The 21769-nt window shown below is 34.7% G+C and overlaps 1 protein-coding gene across 4 annotated transcripts in view; it reads left to right on the top strand.

Moving 5' to 3' along the window:
- The window catches only part of LOC133653263 (plexin-A1-like), a 684271-nt gene that overhangs the window by 520785 nt on the left and 141717 nt on the right, over nt 1–21769 (top strand). For all 4 annotated transcript variants that reach the window (XM_062052348.1, XM_062052349.1, XM_062052350.1 and 1 more), the window contains exon 11: nt 14802–14898. In XM_062052348.1, coding sequence (XP_061908332.1) covers nt 14802–14898 — 97 coding nt within the window. The remainder of the gene's footprint in view (nt 1–14801; nt 14899–21769) is intronic.

Raw genomic sequence — 21769 nt, 5'->3', positions numbered from 1 at the left:
ATATATTGTTTTTCATGAGCTGTGTACTAGTATTATATGTCTGGGTGGGGGTCCTGCTTTGGAAATAATGTGTACCCCTTTCAGATATCGCATTTAGTTCCCACTAAAACATTCACATGTTGCACAATGAGATGTAAACATGGGATCATGTGTACATTCCTGTAACTTTCTGTTTGTAAAATATATCTTCATTAGTATTTCTTTAATATAATAAATCATTTTATGATTACGATTCGGGTTCGCATATGAAACTGGTGGGGTTCGGTGCCTCCAACAAGGTAAAAAAAAACATTTATTCTTTGTTTTTATTCAGTCATTGGTGTAGCATAATATTGTTTTTAATATTGTTTTTAATATTGTTTTTAACATGGCTGTGCAGCACTTTGGAAACATTCTTGTTGTGTAAATGTGCTATATTAATAAAGTGGATTGGATTGGATTGGATAAAGAACCACTGGCTTAAACCAAAAATAAACAAAAGGTGAGTGCCCCTAAGAAAAGGCATTGAAGCTTAGGGAAGGCTATGCAGAACGAAACTAAAACTGAACTGGCTACAAAGTAAACAAAAACAGAATGCTGGACGACAGCAAAGACTTACTGTGGAGCAAAGACGGCGTCCACAATGTACATCCGAACATGACATGACAATCAACAATGTCCCCACAAAGGAGGATAAAAACAACTGAAATATTCTTGATTGCTAAAACAAAGTAGATGCGGGGAAATATCGCTCAAAGGAAGACATGAAACTGCCACAGGAAAATACCAAAAAAAGAAGAAAAAAAACACCAAAATAGGAGCACAAGACAAGAAGTAAAACACTACACACAGGAAAACAGCAAAAAAGTCCAAATAAGTCAGGGTGTGATGTGACAGGTGGTGACAGTACACCTACTTTGAGACAAGAGCTATAGTGATGTATGCTTGGTTATGCTTTAAAGTCATATCCAACAATTGCGACAACGACTTTTTACTGTCAACTGAGTTTCGTTTTTTAATGATTTCTGCTGGTGGTTTCAACGCAAAAAAGTTTGAAAAACATTGTTCTATACCAGGGGTCACCAACCTTTTTGAAAGCAAGAGCTACTTCTTGGGTAGTGATTAATGCGAAGGGCTACCAGTTTGATACACACTTAAATAAATTGCCAGAAATAGCCAATTTGCTCAATTTACCTTTAACTCTATGTTATTATTAATAATTAATGATATTTACACTTAATTGAACGGTTTAAAAGAGGAGAAAACACGAAAAAAATGACAATTAAATTTTGAAACATAGTTTATCTTCAATTTCGACTCTTTAAAATTCAAAATTCAACCGAAAAAAAGAAGAAAAAAACTAGCTAATTCGAATCTTTTTGAAAAAATTAAAAAAAGAATTTATGGAACATCATTAGTAATTTTTACTGATTAAGCTTATTTTTAGAATTTTGATGACATGTTTTAAATAGGTTAAAATCCAATCTGCACTTTGTTAGAATATATAACAAATTGGACCAAGCTATATTTCTAACAAAGACAAATCATTATTTCTTCTAGATTTTCCAGAACAAAAATTTTAAAAGAAATTCAAAAGACTTTGAAATAAGATTTAAATTTGACTCTACAGATTTTCTAGATTTGCCAGAATATTTTTTTTTAATTTTAATCATAATAAGTTTGAATAAATATTTCACAAATATTCTTCATCGAAAAAACAGAAGCTAAAATGAAGAATTAAATTAAAATGTATTTATTATTCTTTACAATAATAAAAAAAAATTGCTTGAACATTGATTTAAATTGTCAGGAAAGAAGAGGAAGGAATTTAAAAGGTAAAAAGGTACATGTGTTTAAAAATCCTAAAATCAGTTTTAATGTTGTATTTTTTCTCTAAAATTGTCTTTCTGAAAGTTATAAGAAGCAAAGTAAAAAAATTAAGGAATTTATTTAAACAAATGAAGACCAAGTCTTTAAAATATTTTCTTGGACTTTCAAATTCTATTTGAGTTTTGTTTCTCTTAGAATTAAAAATGTCGGTCAAAGCGAGACCAGCTTGCTAGTAAATAAATACAATTTAAAAAATAGAGGCAGCTCACAGGTAAGTGCTGCTATTTGAGCTATTTTTAGAACAGGCCAGCGGGCTACTCATCTGGTCCTTACGGGCTACCTGGTGCCCGCGGGCACCGCGTCGGTGACCCCTGTTCTATACCTTCTGCTTGATTGCAGTAAACTCTGAATTTCATTTTTCTTTTTTTTTCATTTATTTATTTATTTCAGGGCAATGACATAAAAAAGTACAAAGTTGACAACACATAATAATATAAATGAATATAGTGCAAAAATGTAATGTATAGTATGTAATGCATGATTGTCCAGTTTTGCCTGAAAGGGAGTGGGAAGAAGATACTTTATTTAATCCCACCCCCAGTTCTCCATTCAGTGATTATTCACATGAGTTTCACTCTTACTTTGTTCAAGGATTATAATACAGATGTTGTATCATAGTGGCATTACCACAGGTAACAATCATTATTACACTGTAACAATCATTTGTACCAACAATGTAGGAATAATGAATATACCAACAATTTAGAACAGTTAGCTCCATCTTTTGACACTTCTTCCACTCCCGTCCTTGCACGCTACACCGCTACAACAAAGATGGCGGGGAGAAGACGCTGTCGAAGTGGAGGCACGTAAATAAGACCGCCCACAAAACGGCGCATCCTGAAGCGACTGACAGAAAGCGACTTGAAGATGATGTTTAAAACATCATCTATGCAACATTTTGACCAAAGAACCACCATTACATTATAATAAAATGACTCCTTTAAAGGCCTACTGAAATGAATTTTTTTTATTTAAACGGGGATAGCAGATCCATTCTATGTGTCATACTTGATCATTTCGCGATATTGCCATATTTTTGCTGAAAGGATTTAGTAGAGAAAATCGACGATAAAGTTCGCAACTTTTGCTCGCTGATAAAAAAAGCCTTGCCTGTAGCGGAAGTAGCGTGACGTCACAGGAGCTAGTATTCCTCACAATTCCCCGTTGTTTACAATGGAGCGAGAGAGATTCGGAGCGACAAAGCGACGATTACCCCATTAATTTGAGCGAGGATGAAAGATTTGTGGATGAGGAACGTTAGAGTGACGGACTAGAATGCAGTGAAATACATATCTTTTTTTGCTCTGACCGTAATTTAGGTACAAGCTGGCTCATTGGATTCCACACTCTCTCCTTTTTCTATTGTGGATCACGGATTTGTATTTTAAACCACCTCGGATACTATATCCTCTTGAAAATGAGAGTCGAGAACGCGAAATGGACATTCACAGTGGCTTTTATCTCCGCGACAAAGCTCTTTAGCATGAGCTAATGTGATAGCATCATCTCAAATGCAGATAGAAACAAAATAAATAAATCCCTGACTGGAAGGATAGACAGAATACAATACTATTAAACCATGGACATGTAACTACACGGTTAATAGTTCTCAGCCTGGCAAAGCTTAACAATGCTGTTGCTAACGACGCTAAGGCTAACTTAGCAACTTAGCAACCGGACCTCACAGAGCTATGATAAAAACATTAGCGCTCCACCAACGCCAGCCAGCCCTCATCTGCTCATCAACACCCGTGCTCACCTGCGTTCCAGCGATCGACGGCGCGACGAAGGACTTCACCCGATCATCCGTGCGGTCGGCGGCTAGCATCGGCTAGGCGCTGCTATCCAAATAAGTAGTCCTTGTTGTGTTGCTGCAGCCAGCCGCTAATACACCGATCCCACCTACAACTTTCTTCTTTGCAGTCTTCATTGTTCATTAAACAAATTGCAAAAGATTCACCAACACAGATGTCCAGAATACTGTGGAATTATGAAATGAAAACAGAGCTTTTTCTACGGGCTCTGAATCAGGCCCGGCCCTAACCAATCTGGCGCCCTAGGCAAGATTTTAGGTGGCGCCCTCCCACATCGGCAGTGAAGTGTATATACTCACAAGAAACCGAATAGCTTTGTCTTTGACCTTTTTTTTTACTTAAAGAAAGCAAATTAACAATCAGAATTGTTAACAAGATAAAAAAAACTATGGATAAATAAATGAATACAAAAAATGAATATATGAAATACAATATTTTTTACATACATAAACACAAAATAAAACGTGTCAACAAGTTGCATAAAATAAATTAAAAATACAATATAAATAAGGCACTGCACAAAACAAGATATCAAACCAGTATGACTTTAACAACTATATTACAAAAAAAGGGGATCTTACAGAGTTCTCTATTTGTGCTTTTTAATATTGCATTAACTAGAATGACTTACAAATGACTTTACACCAGGAAGTACTGTAATTACCTAACGTTACATTATTATTTTCCATAACAATTTAGCCCCCTCCACAATATTAACCCGACGTTAAAACAGAACTAGCTATTTATTGATTAGGAATTGCCGAATCATGTAACATTAGCTTAATGCTAAAAAGCCAGGTTACTATCACATTCTGTAACAGACAAATAATTTCATGTAGGCTAACGTTACCTACCTGCTACCTCTGTCTTTTTCTCGTTTCTCCTCTTCTTTTCTCTTTTTTTCTTCCCTGGGAACCTGACAGTTTTGGCCGTTTTGACATCTTGTGTTACATTTTTTGATGTGGTGACGTCCAAAAAGAGTCATGATACGGGAAGGGAGGGGGCGCACCGTGCGGGGGGAGGGGGGGGTGGCGTAATGTTGTAACAAATAATATTTCTATTAAATAGGCTTTACTTTGCATTTTAATTAACGTGTGATTATTTTATGTATTTAGAAATAATAGTACCAACTTTTTTTATTTTTTTCCTCCAACATTTGTGGCACTGGCGTGGCGCCCCCTGATGGACGGCGCCCTTAGCATTTGCCTATACGGCCACGGGCCGGCCCTGCTCTGATTACTTCCCTTGCCCTCGTGACGTCACACGCATACGTCAGCATAATAAAACGTTTTTAACCGGAAGTTTTGCGGGAAATTTAAAATGTCACTTTATAAGTTAACCCGGCCGTATTGGCATGTGTTGCAATGTTAAGATTTCATCATTGATATATAAACTATCAGACTGCGTGGTCGCTAGTAGTGGCTTTCAGTAGGCCTTTAATGCGCCTTGTATATGAAAAAAGATAATAAATAGACCATTCATCGGCAGCGCGCCTTATAATCCGGTGCGCCCTATGGTCCGTAAAATAGGGTACATGCATTATTTGTAGTCTGGTGCGTATTTGAAACTTTATGTTGGCTTTAGGCAGATTCTGAGTTAGCTGCAGACCTCACTATCGACTGACGTGCATAGGTGGAGCTTTGATCTGGAGCGCGCCCGTGTTGATGCTGTTAAAAGTTTCCAGGTGGAAGCCCGCGAGGGGGGGAAAAAATAAAAAATAAAAAAAAGTTGCTCTACATAGACCTCAGCTTTGCCCAGCTTGGTGTCCTTTTCCTCCACTCCCCTGAGCACCGGGAGCTGCTGGAGATGAGTAATCAAACTCATTACTGAAGCCTCTGGCCAGCTCCTGCATGTCACTGCATGTAATTAATCTACCTGGGCCAACATATACAGTACGGGAGCCAGGACCGGGCCCTCGGGGGAAGAGGAAGAGAAGAAATCGCATGTGCGGGCAAATTAGAAATAAGAGAAATGGACGTTGAAGAAGGAGATAAGGGATGAGGATAAGTGAGGAGGGCAGTCAATGAGAGGTGACAAGAGGAGATCCAAGGAGAGGCGGTACAAAGTACAAGGTGAGCACAAAACAGCCGCCGGCCTCATTACTGTAACACCGCCAGTTGGCTCAGGTTCATTCGTTATCTGCTCCCGCACTCGTTTACTCTGCAGCTACATGAGTCGCCTCTATGGATTGCATGTCCCTGCGGAATGTGGGGAAAGATACGTCTCGCGTGTGTGTGTTCTTGTATTCCTACCCTTCTTGAGACATGGAGGAGGAAGAGCATCTTCCATATGAGGAGGTGTGAACAAGTGATGACATAAATCATGGTCCCAATAACATTGCATCTAATAGACAATGTCTCATTAGCACCCCTGCTGGTCAAAATGAGGGGGGTCACAAAAATGTGGGGTTTTTCACATTGACTGTGTGTCGCTTTTAAAAGTGCTCCCCCTCTGGTCAACATATGTATTAACATATAACAAAATTATAAAGAGACACACTGTAATAACTTGAAAAATAAATAAATATATATATAGAGACATACTGTAATAACAAAGTAAATAATGAAGATTAAAAAACAATTACAAACAAAACATTTTAAAAATAAATAAATAACTAAAGACAGTCTTTTTCTCACAATGTCGATTTATTTTCTTATAAAATTTGGAACAATTTCTCATATTCTTTCTGTTTCTGTAATATTGCAATATTTTCTCGTGAAATTATTACTTTTTTATGTAAAATTATTATTTTTAATGCAAAATGATGACATTTGTTATATACAATTCCGACTTTTATCACGATATTGCCAATTGTTTTGCTTTTCTTGTAAAATAGTGACATTTTTTGACTAAAATTATGACTTTTGTCATAATTTTGCCAAGTAAAATTACGATTATTATTATAATATTGCCAACATTTTTTAAGTTTTCTTATAAAATTGTGACTTTTGTCAAGTAAAATCTTTACTCTTTTCATAAAATTGCCAAAATGTTGAGCGTTTCTCATAAATTTGCGACTGTTGTTGAGTAAAATTACAACTTTTATCATAATATTGCACAAAGTTTTTCTTGTAAAATATTGACTTGCGTTGAGTAAAATTACGACTTTTGTTATAATACTAGAGGTAGGCATTTTTCGGAGGTCTCAACAAGGTAACAAATACAAGAGTGTGTTGGTGTGTGTGTGTGTGCATGTGTGTTCTTGTATTTTCACCCTTCTTGAGACATCAACAAGGAAAAGTACCTTCCATATCAGGCTGGTGTAAACAAGTTAGGACCGAAATCATGGTCCCAATATGGAAAAACATTGCATCTAATAGAGAGTCAAATACTAGAGTCCGTGAACATTGCTCCAAAGTCTGGATTTTTTTGTTGGTTTTAAAAGTGCTCCCCCTCTGGTCAACATATGATATAACAAGTGTGTGTAAAAAACTGAAGTGCTCCCTCTCTGGCTAAAATTTTAAAAAAATATTAAAAATTAAAAAATAAATGTATATAGCGATGTACTGTAATAACTTGAAAAAAAATATATATATATACATACTGTATATATATATATATATATATATATATATATATATATATATATAGAGAGAGAGAGAGAGAGAGAGAGAGATATAGAGATATATATAGATAGAGGGAGAGAGAGGGAGAGGGAGAGAGAGAGACTTATCTGTAATAACTTGAAGTAAATAATGAAGATATAAAAAAATTACAAACAAAAAATAAATAAATAAAATAATTAACTAAAAGCAGTCTTTCTCTCACGTGTCGACTTTTTTCTCATAAACTTTTGAATAATTTCTTATATTCTTTCTGTTTCTGTAATATTGCAATATTTTCTCATAAAATTATACATTTTTTAATGTAAAGTTATTATTTTTAATGCAAAATGATGACATTTGTCATATAAAAATCTGACTTTTATCACAATATTGCCAATTGTTTTGCTGTTCTTGTAAAATAGTGACATTTTTTAAGTAAAATTATGACATATGTCAAAAATCTGATTAATATTAAAATATTGCCAACATTTTGAAAGTTTGCTTATAAAATTGTGACTTATCGAGTAAAATCTTGACTCTTTTCATAAAATTGCCAAAATGTTAAGATTTCCTAGTAAATTTGCGACTGTTGAGTAAAATTACAGCTTTTATCATAATATTGCACAAATGTTCAGTTTTTCTTGTTAAATATTGACTTGCGTTGAGTAAAATGACGACTTTTATTATAATACTAGAGATAGGCATTTTTCAGCGGTCTCAAGAAGGTAACAAATACAAGAGTGTGTGTGTGTGTGTGTGTGTGTGTGTGTGTGTGTGTGTGTGTGTGTGTGTGTGTGTGTGTGTGTGTGTGTGTGTGTGTGTGTGTGTGTGTGTGTGTGTGTGTGTGTGTGTGTGTGTGTGTGTGTGTGTGTGTGTGTGTGTGTGTGTTTTTCTTGTATTTCTACCCTTCTTTAGACATCAACAGGGAAAAGTACCTTCCATATCAGGCTGGTGTAAACAAGTTAGGACCGAAATCATGGTCCCAATATGGAAAACCATTGCATCTAACAGAGAGTCAAATACTAGAGTCCGTGAACATTGCTCCAAAGTCTGGATTTTTTTGTTGATTTAATGTGCAAAATTAGGGTGGTCCCAAAAAGGTCGGTTTTAAAAGTGCTCCCCCTCTGGTCAACATATGAAATAACAAGTGTGTGTAAAAAAATTGAAGTACTCCCTCTCTGGCCAATATATGTAATAACAAGTGTGTGTAAGGAATTGAAATGCGCCCCCTTTGGCCAAAATTTAAAAAATAAAAAAATAAATAAATAAATAAATGTATATAGAGATATACTGTAATAACTTGAAAAATAAATAAATAAATATATATATATATACATATATATATATATATATATATATATATATATATATATATATATATATATATATATATATATATATATATATATATATATATATATAGATAGATAGATAGATAGATAGATAGAGAGAGAGAGAGAGATACTGTAATAACTTGAAGTAAATAATGAAGATTAACAAAAAATTACAAACACAAAATAAATAAATAAAGTAATTAACTTAAAGCAGTCTTTCTCTCACAACGTGTCGACTTTTTTCTTATAAACTTGGAACAATTTCTTATATTCTTTCTGTTTCTGTAATATTGCAATATTTTCTCGTAAAATTATAAATTTTTTAATGTACAGTTATTATTTTTAATGCAAAATGGTGACATTTGTCATATAAAAATCTGACTTGTATCACAATATTGCCAATTGTTTTGCTGTTCTTGTAAAATAGTGACATTTTCTAAGTAAAATTATGACATTTGTCAAAATTTAGCCAAGTAAAATTCAGATTAATATTAAAATATTGCCAACATTTTTAAAGTGTTCTTATAAAATTGTGACTTTTATCGAGTAAAATCTTGACTCTTTTCATAAAATTGCCAAAATGTTAAGATGTTCTAGTAAATTTGCGACTGTTGAGTAAAATTATAGTTTTTATCATAATATTGCACAAATGTTCAGTCTTTCTTGTAAAATATTGACTGGCGTTGAGTAAAATTACGAGTTTTATTATAATACTAGAGGTAGGCATTTTTCGGAGGTCTCAAGAAGGTAACAAATACAAGAGTGTGTGTGTGTGTGTGTGTGTGTGTGTGTGTGTGTGTGTGTGTGTGTGTGGTGTGTGTGTGTGTGTGTGTGTGTGTGTGTGTGTGTGTGTGTGTGTGTGTGTGTGTGTGTGTGTGTGTGTGTGTGTGTGTGTGTGTGTGTGTGTGTGTGTGTGTGTTTTTTTCTTGTATTTCTACCCTTCTTTAGACATCAACAGGGAAAAGTACCTTCCATATCAGGCTGGTGTAAACAAGTTAGGACCGAAATCATGGTCCCAATATGGAAAACCATTGCATCTAACAGAGAGTCAAATACTAGAGTCCGTGAACATTGCTCCAAAGTCTGGATTTTTTTGTTGATTTAATGTGCAAAATTAGGGTGGTCCCAAAAAGGTCGGTTTTAAAAGTGCTCCCCCTCTGGTCAACATATGAAATAACAAGTGTGTGTAAAAAAATTGAAGTACTCCTTCTCTGGCCAATATATGTAATAACAAGTGTGTGTAAGGAATTGAAATGCGCCCCCTTTGGCCAAAATTAAAAAAAAAAAAAAAAAAAAAAAAAAAAAAATGTATATAGAGATATAATGTAATAACTTGAAAATTAAATAAATAAATAAATATATATATATATATATATATATATATATATATATATATATATATATATATATATATATATATATATATATATATATATATATATACAGAGAGAGAGAGAGAGAGAGAGAGAGAGAGAGAGAGAGAGATACTGTAATAACTTCAAGTAAATAATGAAGATTAAAAAAAATTACAAACACAAAATAAATAAATAAAGTAATTAACTTAAAGCAGTCTTTCTCTCACAAGGTGTCGACTTTTTTCTTATAAACTTGGGAACAATTTATTATATTCTTTCTGTTTCTGTAATATTGCAATATTTTCTCCTAAAATTATTACTTTTTTAATGTACAGTTATTATTTTTAATGCAAAATGGTGACATTTGTCATATAAAAATCTGACCTGTATCACAATATTGCCAATTGTTTTGATGTTCTTGTAAAATAGTGACATTTTCTATGACATTGTCAAAATTTAGCCAAGTAAAATTCAGATTAATATTAAAATATTGCCAACATTTTTAAAGTGTTCTTATAAAATCGTGACTTTTATCGAGTAAAATCTTGACTCTTTTCATACAATTGCCAAAATGTTAAGCTTTTCTCGTAAAATTGCGACTGTTGTTGAGCAAAATTAGAACTTTTATCATAACATTGCACAAATGTTCAGTTATTCTTGTAAAATATTGACTTGCGTTGAGTAGAATTACGACTTTTATTATTATACTAGTAGGCATTTTTCGGGGGTCTCAAGAAGGTAACAAATACAAGAGTGTGTGCATGTGTGTGTGTGATCTGGGACGGAGAACTGCCGATTTTTAACAAAGCAAGAGCAGCTGTGAGATGAGGAGGCCTGTGAGAAGAAAGCAGAGTGCATACATGGGTCGCCCTCTTGTAATTAGTCATGTTGGCAGATACCTTCTGAGTGTGGTGGAAAAAGGCTTCAAGTGCATACACAAATCAACATCATTTGTTTTGGTTTTGATTTTCCCTTTTCATACTTTGACATCAATGGTCACAAGACTCTAAGCAAGTAAGTACATTTTATTTATAAAGTGCTTTCCACAGATAAAACCACAAAGCGCTGTACAAAACGTAGGTAAAGTAAAACAACCATTCAATTTAAAGCAACCGGGGCAACATCATAAAAAGGATACAAAGTGGATTAAAAATGATGGTGCATTAACTAAAAGCTTTACTAAAACAGGATGTTTTCAAATGTTTCTTAAACGTTTCAACACAGTCAAGATGACGGAGGGACTGGTGCAAGTTGTTCCAGAGTCTGGGAGCTATAGCCTGGAATGCCAGGTCTCCACAGGTTTTAAAATGAGTTTTTGGGGATCTTTAGAACAGTGGTCTCCAACCACCGATTGGTACTGGGCCGCACAAGAAATTAAAAAAAAATTATTATTATTATTATTTATTTTTTTTTTTACTAAAACAACATAAAAACCACATTTTATATATATATATATATATATATATATATATATATATATATATATATATATATATATATATATATATATATATATATATATAGATCAATACAGTCTGCAGGGACACAGTAAGTAAGCACACTTGATTGTATTTCTTAATGAAAAAAATTAATAAATAAATAAATAAATAATAATAATAATAATATTCCCCCCCCCCCCCCCCCCCCCCCCCGGTCTGTGGGACAAATTTTCAAGCGTTGACCGGTCCACAGCTACAAAAAGGTTGCGGACCGATTGGTACCGGGCCGCACAAGAAATATACATATTTATTTATTTATTTATTTTTTTTACTAAATCAACAGGGCCGCACAAGAAATAAAAATTTTTAAAAATGTGTTGTTTTTATTTTTATTTTATTTTTTTTAGTTAAATCAACATAAAAAACACAATATATACATTACATAACAATATAGATCAATACAGTCTGCAGGGATACAGTCCGTAAGCACACATGATTGTATTTCTTAATGAAAAAAAAAAATAATAATAATAATAATAATAATATTCCCTCCACCCCGGTCCGTGGGACAAATTTTCAAGCGTTGACCGGTCCGCAGCTACAAAAAGGTTGCGGACCGATTGGTACCCGGGCCGCACAAGAAATAAAAAATAAAACATTTTTGTTTTTGTTTTTGTTTTTGTTTTTTTTAATTAAATCAACATAAAAAACACAATATATACATTATATATCAATATAGATCAATACAGTCTGCAGGGATACAGTCCGTAAGCACACATGATTGTATTTCTTAATGAAAAAAAATAAAAAAATAAAAAATTAATAATATTCCCTCCACCCCGGTCCGTGGGACAAATTTTCAAGCGTTGACCGGTCCGCAAAAAGGTTGCGGACCGATTGGTACTGGGCCGCACAAGAAATAAAAAAAAATATATATATATTTTGTTTTACTAAATCTACATAAAAAACACACTATATATCAATATATATCAATACAGTCTGCAGGGATACAGTCCGTAAGCACACATGATTGTATTTCTTAATGAAAAAAAATAAAATAATAATAATAATAATTAATAATATCCCCCCCACCCCCAAGACACATTTGTTTCTCTCAATGTGGCCCCTGTGTCAAAATATTTGCCCAGCTCTGCCCTACAGAGTGTTGACATCTACCGACTTATATATGTGTAGTATATAAATACAAAAACAAAGTGACTACTGTATTTAAATTCTTCACTTTTTTGAGTGGATTAATATTGGCCTGTGGATTACTGGATTGCTTCGAGGACGGTTAAAGAAATGCGGTAGTCGTGAGGTGCGCGCCTGTGCAATTGCGCACTGCTCGAGCGTCCTCTGCGCACGGCAAATCTATGCCACGCACAAAATCAAATAAAAAAATAAGCGCATAACAATTTTCGACACACGGCCACGACAGAGAAAACTGTTTTCGTCATCATTGTTCAAATATTGTAACGTCTGTCGAGACGCTTTGAGGACATGAATTCCATCCATCACTTTACCGAGCAAAACTCTTTATTGTCGGCCATAAACACATCACCAAAACATTAGTTAAAAAAATGATATCTAGCAAAAGTGGTCATTTTCTGCAGTACAAACCAGACCAAAAGTTGTTATATTAACAGCAGCCGCTCGCTCTTTCTCACTTGCGCCAACACATGCACATATGGCACTTAGCCAGCGATGCGTTTAGGGCCACACAAAAAGTCGGACAACTCCAACACCACACATAAAGTCATTCCAGGTCGTTACACTATGATTTACCAATCAAATGTGTGCTTATTCTAGTGTCATTTATTAGGAATCTTCATTTATAAATATTAATCATGAAATGCTGTTAGTATATTAAATAAATACTAATAAAAATAAATATTTTTACAAACAGGAAGTTGCAGGAATGTACACATGATCCCCTGCTTACATCTCATTGTGCAACATGTGAATGTTTTAATGGGAATTGAATGCAATGTCTGAAAGGGGTACAAATTATTTCCAAAGCAGGTCCTCCACCCAGACTAGGGGTCGGCAACCCGCGGCTCTTTGATCACTCTGATGCGGCTCAGCTGCATACTTGCCGACCCTCCCGATTTTTCCAGGAGACTTCCGAATTTCAGTGCCCCTCCGAAAATCTCCTGGGGCAACCATTCTCGATTTTCACCCGGACAACAACATTGAGAGCGTGCCGTGATGGCGCTGCCTTTAGCGTCCGCTTTTACACCATACTACCATACCATCTGCGTGCCGGCCCAGTCACATGTCGTGTGCGGCTTCTGCTTACACACGTAGGTGACTGCAAGGCGTACTTGTTCAACAGCCATACGGGTCAAACTGAGGGTGCCGATATAAACAACTTTAACACTGTTACAAATATGCGCCGCACTGTGAACCCACACCAAACAAGAATGACACACACATTTCGGGAGAACATCCGCACCGTAACACAACATAAACACAACGGAACAAATACCCGGAATCCCATGCATCCACTGAATGCTCAGGGAGTTTTTGCCTTTGCTCACACACATGAACAATTAGAGGGAACATTGGTCATGGCACACCGGTGGTTGAAAAACACTGGTTTAGACCGTGGGCCAGTCGCAGTGTGACAGTGTCGCGGTGTGGTCCCGCCTTGGCATTTCCAAGCACGTGAATAAAGCATGATGTGGTGGGCAGGGGCCGAGCCGGCGAACAAGTCCACCTAGTGTTTTGGTGACAGCAGACAAGTGGGAAGCCTTAAAAGTTTAATGGAGGCCACACCACGGAGCGTGCTATTGTTTCACTGCTGGCTGCCAGTATTTAGGCCAGTATTTAACCGGCGGGACATTGCGGCTAATGAAGTCAACCCACCACTGGTGTGATGGATGGAGGGTCACGCCCGGATCACGGGGACGGGGGTACAATAGCTGATAGTGTGCGCTGGAGAGCAGAGAGGAGACTCTTTTTTTTTTTTTGTTCTTTTTTCCGGTCTGCATCATAAATGTGTGTGCATGCGCTACAAGCCCCATTGGCCATTTGGGGTGGTCAAGCTCCGTCTAGCAAATCAAGTGTGTCAGTGAGCAAATGGAAAATGCCAATTTCACTTTACAACTTCCCTCCCGATCCTATCTCTCGCACCCCCTCCTCACCCGACTGCTATATCACGTGTGGATGAATAAGGTTTTACCGCGGTTTGATTCCTGTCTCTTTTTTTTTTCTCACTTCTTTCATTTTCCTGTTGTCTTACCTCCAATTTCCGTCCGGCTTAAAGCCATCTGTTATTTCCCGTGTGTGTGTGTATGCTTATGGAATGTGTCTATTTGCTGTATAACCAGCTGTTTGCCACCAACACACCCGAGGTGAATCACTAAGCAAATGACATCCCAATTTATTTGCACTCCTATTTTTAGGAAAGACCAATTCTCTGTCTTTCTGTGTCCGCCAGTACGACTACGAGGGCGGCGACATCAGCGACCTGCCAGTCGATCTGTCCGTGGTGTGGAATGGACACTTTGTCATCGACAATCCCTTCGACATTCAAGGTACTACGGGTTTTGTTCGGTTTGTGTGACCAAACTTTTTCCACTGAGGGCCGCACACGGAAAAATTAAAGCATGTGGGGGCCATTTTGATATTTTTCATTTTCAAACCATAACAAAATATATGCATTTTTTATTTATTTTACCTTTAGGGGTCCCAGGGGACCATAAAGGGTCTCAGTCATTAAAATGTTAAAAATAAGTCAGATTATTATTATTTTTAAATTATTTAACGCTTACAGTAAATCTCTATATCAACTTCAAGTTGATATAAAGTAATACAAATTAAAAAAATGTTTTATGGCTTTATTGTCAAAAAAACTTAGTTTTTTTATAGTAAAACTGAAATATGCAGTATTTAGTAATTAGAGCCCTAAAAGATCAATAATGCAGGATACCATTGATTTTAATTATTTCATATTTTTGAGTAATCACAGTTAAAAGATAAATAAAAAATCACTACATCCAATAAAGTGATACATTTTTATTAGGTTTTTATTATTTTACTTTCAACACTTAAGTTACGAGATCAACTTCAGATATATCTGTCGGTTTATGCTGGAACTATTATTTTGTTTGTTTTATGCGCTTTTGTCAAAGAAAACTTTGATGTTTTTATATGGCTACTACACAATATATGCAATATTTACCACATAAAACATTTTAAGTGAAATATTTTAAGTAATTGGAGCCCTGAAAATAATTCATTATAACATGGATTTTTTGTCATTATTTTTTTTTTTTTGAGCAACGGCAAAAAAAGAAAAATGAAGAAAGACAAAAGCTTTTATGTCAACATTGCAACTTTTTCTCGTTAGATTTCACCTGATTCCACTTTTTTTAATGTTCTTTTTTATTTTTACAATAGTATTTCCAGAATGTGTGGCGGGCCGTAAACAATTAGCTGCGGGCCGCAAATGGCCCCCGGGCCGCACTTTGGACACCCCTGGTGTAAAACAATGCCAGGTATTTTGATTTAAAACTGCTGATGTATGCAACAAAGGTCAAAAACTGTGATGGCAAACCAAGTTGATCCGGGAGTAGGGTTGTCCCGATACCAATATTTTGGTATTAATGTATTTAAAACAATTTCTAAAAAAAAAAAAAAAAAAAAAAAAAAAAGGGGACCACAAAAAATGGCTTTATTGGCTTTATTTTAACAAAAAATCATACGGTACATTAAACATATGTTTATTATTGCAATGGAAGATACATTTTGGCCTTATATAAAATAGTGAGCATACTAGACAACTTGTCTTTTATTAGTAGGTAAACAAACAAATAAACAAACAAACAAATAAAATAGTGAACATACTACACAACTTGTCTTTTAGTAGTAAGTAAACAAACAAAGACTCCTAATTAATCTGCTGACGTATGCAGTAACATATTGTGTCATTTATACACCTATTATTTTGTCAAAATTATAAAGGACAAGCTGTAATAAAAATTGATTGTTAATCTACTTGTTCATTTACAGTTAATATCTGGTTATTTTCTGTTTTAACATGTTTTATCTACACTTCTGTTCAAATGTAATAATCACTTATTCTTCTGTTGTTAGTTTTGGATGATACCACAAAGTGCATATGTATGTATATATTTATAATTGATGTATATACAAGTTCATTAAGTTTGTACATAGAGTGAACAAGTAGTTCTAGCTCAGAGTAATTTATGATTTAAAGAAAAGGGGTGGAATTAAATAAGTGTAAACTTATTCTCACTCCTTTTCAAATATGTAAAAAAAAAAAAAAAAAAAATTGCTCATTTTGTTTATTTTTTTTAAGTTTTTTATTCTACATTTTTTTCATTTTGTTATAATGGCTGTTAAGGCTATAGCACTGTATTGGATCAGGCTTGCTCTTGTTTTTTTTTTGCATATTTGAAATAAAAATATATCAAAAATTTTAAAAAATTTAAAAAATTAGGTATGGATCCGATACCAAGTAGTTACAGGATCATACATTGGTCATATTCAAAGTCCTCATGTGTCCAGGGACGTATTTACTGAGTATATAAACATAATATGAATTTTAAAAAACTAAAAAAAGATTTTGTGACGATAAAAAATATTGATGTAATTATAGTAGTATCGACTCGATACGCTATTGTACTTTGTATCATTACAGTGGATATCAGGCGGAGATCCACCCATGGCGTTTGTTTACATTGTGACGCCGGTAAGCTACGGTGTGTAGTGAAGCATGTTTAGCTATTCCTCGTCCTGCAGTGATAATGGTTTTAACTACTGTAGGTCTTATTTTGATGCTTATTTGATTTCAAGGATTAAGTTAAGTTTATTTTTCTGATTAAAGTTGTGTTTGGGTAGTCTCGGAGGGTTTAGGTCTAGGGTTTAAGGTAAGGTTTGAACCAAGTTTTAAGTACTGTAGGTCTTATTTTGATGCTTATTTGAATTCAGGGATTAAGTTAAGTTTATGTGTCTGATTAAAGTTGTGTTTGGGTAGTCTCGGAGGGTTTAGGTCTAGGGTTTAAGGTCAGGTTTGAACCAAGTTTGAACTACTGTAGGTCTTATTTTGATGCTTATTTGAATTCAAGGATTAAGTTAAGTTTATGTTTCTGATTAAAGTTGTGTTTGGGTAGTCTCGGAGGGTTTAGGTCTAGGGTTTAAGGTCAGGTTTGAACCAAGTTTGAACTACTGCAGGTCTTATTTTGATGCTTTTTTGAATTCAAGGATTAAGTTAAGTTTATGTTTCTGATTAAAGTTGTGTTTGGGTAGTCTCGGAGGGTTTAGGTCTAGGGTTTAAGGTCAGGTTTGAACCAAGTTTTAACTACTGTAGGTCTTATTTTGATGCTTATTTGAATTCAAGGATTAAGTTAAGTTTATGTTTCTGATTAAAGTTGTGTTTGGGTAGTCTCGGAGGGTTTAGGTCTAGGGTTTAAGGTCAGGTTTGAACCAAGTTTTAACTACTGTAGGTCTTATTTTGATGCTTATTTGAATTCAAGGATTAAGTTAAGTTTATGTTTCTGATTAAAGTTGTGTTTGGGTAGTTTCGGAGGGTTTAGGTCTAGGGTTTAAGGTCAGGTTTGAACCAAGTTTTAACTACTGTACATCTTATTTTGATGGTTATTTGAATTCAAGGATTAAGTTAAGTTTATGTTTCTGATTAAAGTTGTGTTTGGGTAGTCTCGGAGGGTTTAGGTCTAGGGTTTAAGGTCAGGTTTGAACCAAGTTTTAACTACTGTACATCTTATTTTGATGGTTATTTGAATTCAAGGATTAAGTTAAGTTTATGTTTCTGATTAAAGTTGTGTTTGGGTAGTCTCGGAGGGTTTAGGTCTAGGGTTTAAGGTCAGGTTTGAACCAAGTTTTAACTACTGTAGGTCTTATTTTGATGCTTATTTGAATTCAAGGATTAAGTTAAGTTCATGTTTCTGATTAAAGTTGTGCTTGGGTAGTCTCGGAGGGTTTAGGTCTAGGGTTTAAGGTCAGGTTTGAACCAAGTTTTAACTACTGTAGGTCTTATTTTGATGTTTATTTGAATTCAAGGATTAAGTTGAGTTTATGGTTCTGATTAAAGTTGTCCTTGGGTAGTCTCGGAGGGTTTAGCTAAGGTTTAAGGTCAGGTTTGAACAAAGTTGTATCTACTGTAGGTCTTATTTTGATGCTTATTTGAATTCAAGGATTAAGTTAAATTTATGTTTCTGATTAAAGTTGTGTTTGGGTAGTCTCGGAGGGTTTAGGTCTAGGGTTTAAGGTCAGGTTTGAACCAAGTTTTAACTACTGTACATCTTATTTTGATGCTTATTAGAATTCAAGGATTAAGTTAAATTTATGTTTCTGATTAAAGTTGTGTTTGGGTAGTCTCGGAGGGTTTAGGTCTAGGGTTTAAGGTCAGGTTTGAACCAAGTTTTAACTACTGTAGGTCTTATTTTGATGCTTATTTGAATTCAAGGATTAAGTTGAGTTTATGTTTCTGATTAAAGTTGTGTTTGTGTAGTCTCGGAGGGTTTAGGTCTAGGGTTTAAGGTAAGGTTTGAACCAAGTTTTAACCACTGTAGGTCTTATTTTGATGCTTATTTGAATTCAAGGATTAAGTTAAGTTTATGTTTCTGATTAAAGTTGTGTTTGGGTAGTCTCGGAGGGTTTGAGTCTAGGGTTTAAGGTCAGGTTTGAACCAAGTTTTAACTACTGTAGGTCTTATTTTGATGCTTATTTGAATTCAAGGATTAAGTTAAGTTTATGTTTCTGATTAAAGTTGTGTTTGGGTAGTCTCGGAGGGTTTAGGTCTAGGGTTTAAGGTCAGGTTTGAACCAAGTTTTATCTACTGTGCATCTTATTTTGATGCTTATTTGAATTAAAGGATTAAGTTAAGTTTATGTTTCTGATTAAAGTTGTGTTTGGGTAGTCTCGGAGGGTTTGGGTCTAGGGTTTAAGGTCAGGTTTGAACAAAGTTTTATCTACTGTAGGTCTTATTTTGATGCTTATTGGAATTCAAGGATTAAGTTAAGTTTATGTTTCTGATTAAAGTTGTGTTTGGGTAGTCTCGGAGAGTTTGGGTCTAGTGTTTAAGGTCAGGTTCGAACCAAGTTTAACTACTGTAGGTCTTATTTTGATGCCTATTTGAATTCAAGGATTAAGTTAAGTTTATGTTTCTGATTAAAGTTGTGTTTGGGTAGTCTCTGAGGGTTTGGGTCTAGGGTTTAAGGTCAGGTTCGAACCAAGTTTTATCTACTGTAGGTCTTATTTTCATGCCTATTTGAATTCAAGGATTAAGTTAAGTTTATGTTTCTGATTAAAGTTGTGTTTGGGTAGTCTCGGAGGGTTTAGGTCTAGGGTTTAAGGTCAGGTTTGAACGAAGTTGTATCTACTGTAGGTCTTATTTTGATGCTTATTTGAATTCAAGGAGTACGGGGTGTTCATGGTGGCTCTCAAACCGCCATGAACCGTATACCTACCATTTCAACACATTCTTAAACACGGCGCCAACGCGGATTGGCACAGTGCTATTGCTTCACTGTTGGTTGCCAGTATCTCAGCTAGTATTTACCCAGTGGGACATCGTGGCTAATGACCTCGTGTGACGGATGGAGTAGTTCCCCGCAGTTCTCAGGGTTCATGGCAGATGAGTGGCGGACTTGTCTAAGTGCGGCGAATTGCCAAGCCGCCATGAACCGCCATCTAAACCGGTGGTCTGAAAAAATGTGCTAGGCGTAACATTTTTCTGTTCAACGCTACTAAGCATGCCCACTCGTGGGCACACACAGCAACGCTAAAGGTTTCCTTGAAATAAATAACCATGGCAATTATAAAGAAAAAAACATGGTTTATTATGGTTATTTTTTTAGCATAATTATACATACCAGGGAACAAACCAAAACAAAAAAAGTATAAACCTTGTGTGGTGTTCGGGTCTGTGGGACCCGTTCGGGTCTGTGGGACCCGTTTTCCGTTTTTATTAAAAGAAAAATTATACAATTAATTATTTTTTCAAACTGAGACTCACTGACTTTGGCTCATTTTCTGTGAAGAACATATATCAGAATACATATTTAATGACCACACACCATACACCCCCCCCCCCCCCTACACATTTATATTACATATAAGATGTCCGGGTCCACTGGACTAATAGAAGTGTGGAAATTGATGTTCTGTTTACCACACACACACACACACACACACACACACACACACACACACACACACACACACACACACACACACACACACACACACCAGGCCTAGACAGGAGGAGGACAGAGTGTTGGTACACAGAACATCAGAGGGTCAAATGTGCGAGAAAGTGAGAGCAGACAGTGTTAACAAATAATGTTACAACCTTGTTCCCAAATATTTTTTTTAGATCTTTTAAGATGGAAAGTGTAGCTGCCATTATGATGTGCAGTCATGTTGTCTAATGACCGTAAGTCAGGCCCGTGGGCACCAGGTCGCCCGCTGGCCTGTTCTAAAAATAGCTCAAATAGCAGCACTTACCAGTGAGCTGCCTCTATTTTTTAAATGTTATTTATTTACTAGCAAGCTGGTCTCGCTTTGCTCAACATTTTTAATTCTAAGAGAGACAAAACTCAAATAGAATTTGAAAATCCAAGACAATATTTTAAAGACTTGGTCTTCACTTGTTTAAATAAATTCCTTAATTTTTTTTACTTTGCTTCTTATAACTTTCAGAAAGACAATTTTAGAGAAAAAATACAACCTTAAAAATGATTTTAGGATTTTTAAACACATATACCTTTTTACCTTTTAAATTCCTTCCTCTTCTTTAAAAGAGGAGAAAACACGAAAAAAATGACAATTAAATTTTGAAACATAGTTTATCTTCAATTTCGACTCTTTAAAATTCAAAATTCAACCGAAAAAAAGAAGAGAAAAACTAGCTAATTCGAATCTTTTTGAAAAAATTAAAAAAAGAATTTATGGAACATCATTAGTAATTTTTCCTGATTAAGATTAATTTTAGAATTTTGATGACATGTTTTAAATAGGTTAAAATCCAATCTACACTTTGTTAGAATATATAACAAATTGGACCAAGCTATATTTCTAACAAAGACAAATCATTATTTCTTCTGGATTTTCCAGAACAAAAATTTTAAAAGAAATTCAAAAGACTTTGAAATAAGATTTAAATTTGATTCTACAGATTTTCTAGATTTGCCAGAATAATTTTTTTGAATTTTAATCATAATAAGTTTGAAGAAATATTTCACAAATATTCTTCGTCGAAAAAAACAGAAGCTAAAATGAAGAATTAAATTAAAATGTATTTATTATTCTTTACAATAAAAAAAATAAATTTACTTGAACATTGGTTTAAATTGTCAGGAAAGAAGAGGAAGGAATTTAAAAGGTAAAAAGGTGTTTAAAAATCCTAAAATAATTTTTAAG

This window comes from Entelurus aequoreus, linkage group LG07, assembly GCF_033978785.1.
Source record: "Entelurus aequoreus isolate RoL-2023_Sb linkage group LG07, RoL_Eaeq_v1.1, whole genome shotgun sequence".
In the NCBI taxonomy this organism is placed as follows: Eukaryota; Metazoa; Chordata; class Actinopteri; order Syngnathiformes; family Syngnathidae; genus Entelurus; species Entelurus aequoreus.
The sequence above is the reverse complement of the archived record's forward strand: the minus strand, read 5'-3'. Positions and strand labels throughout refer to the sequence as shown.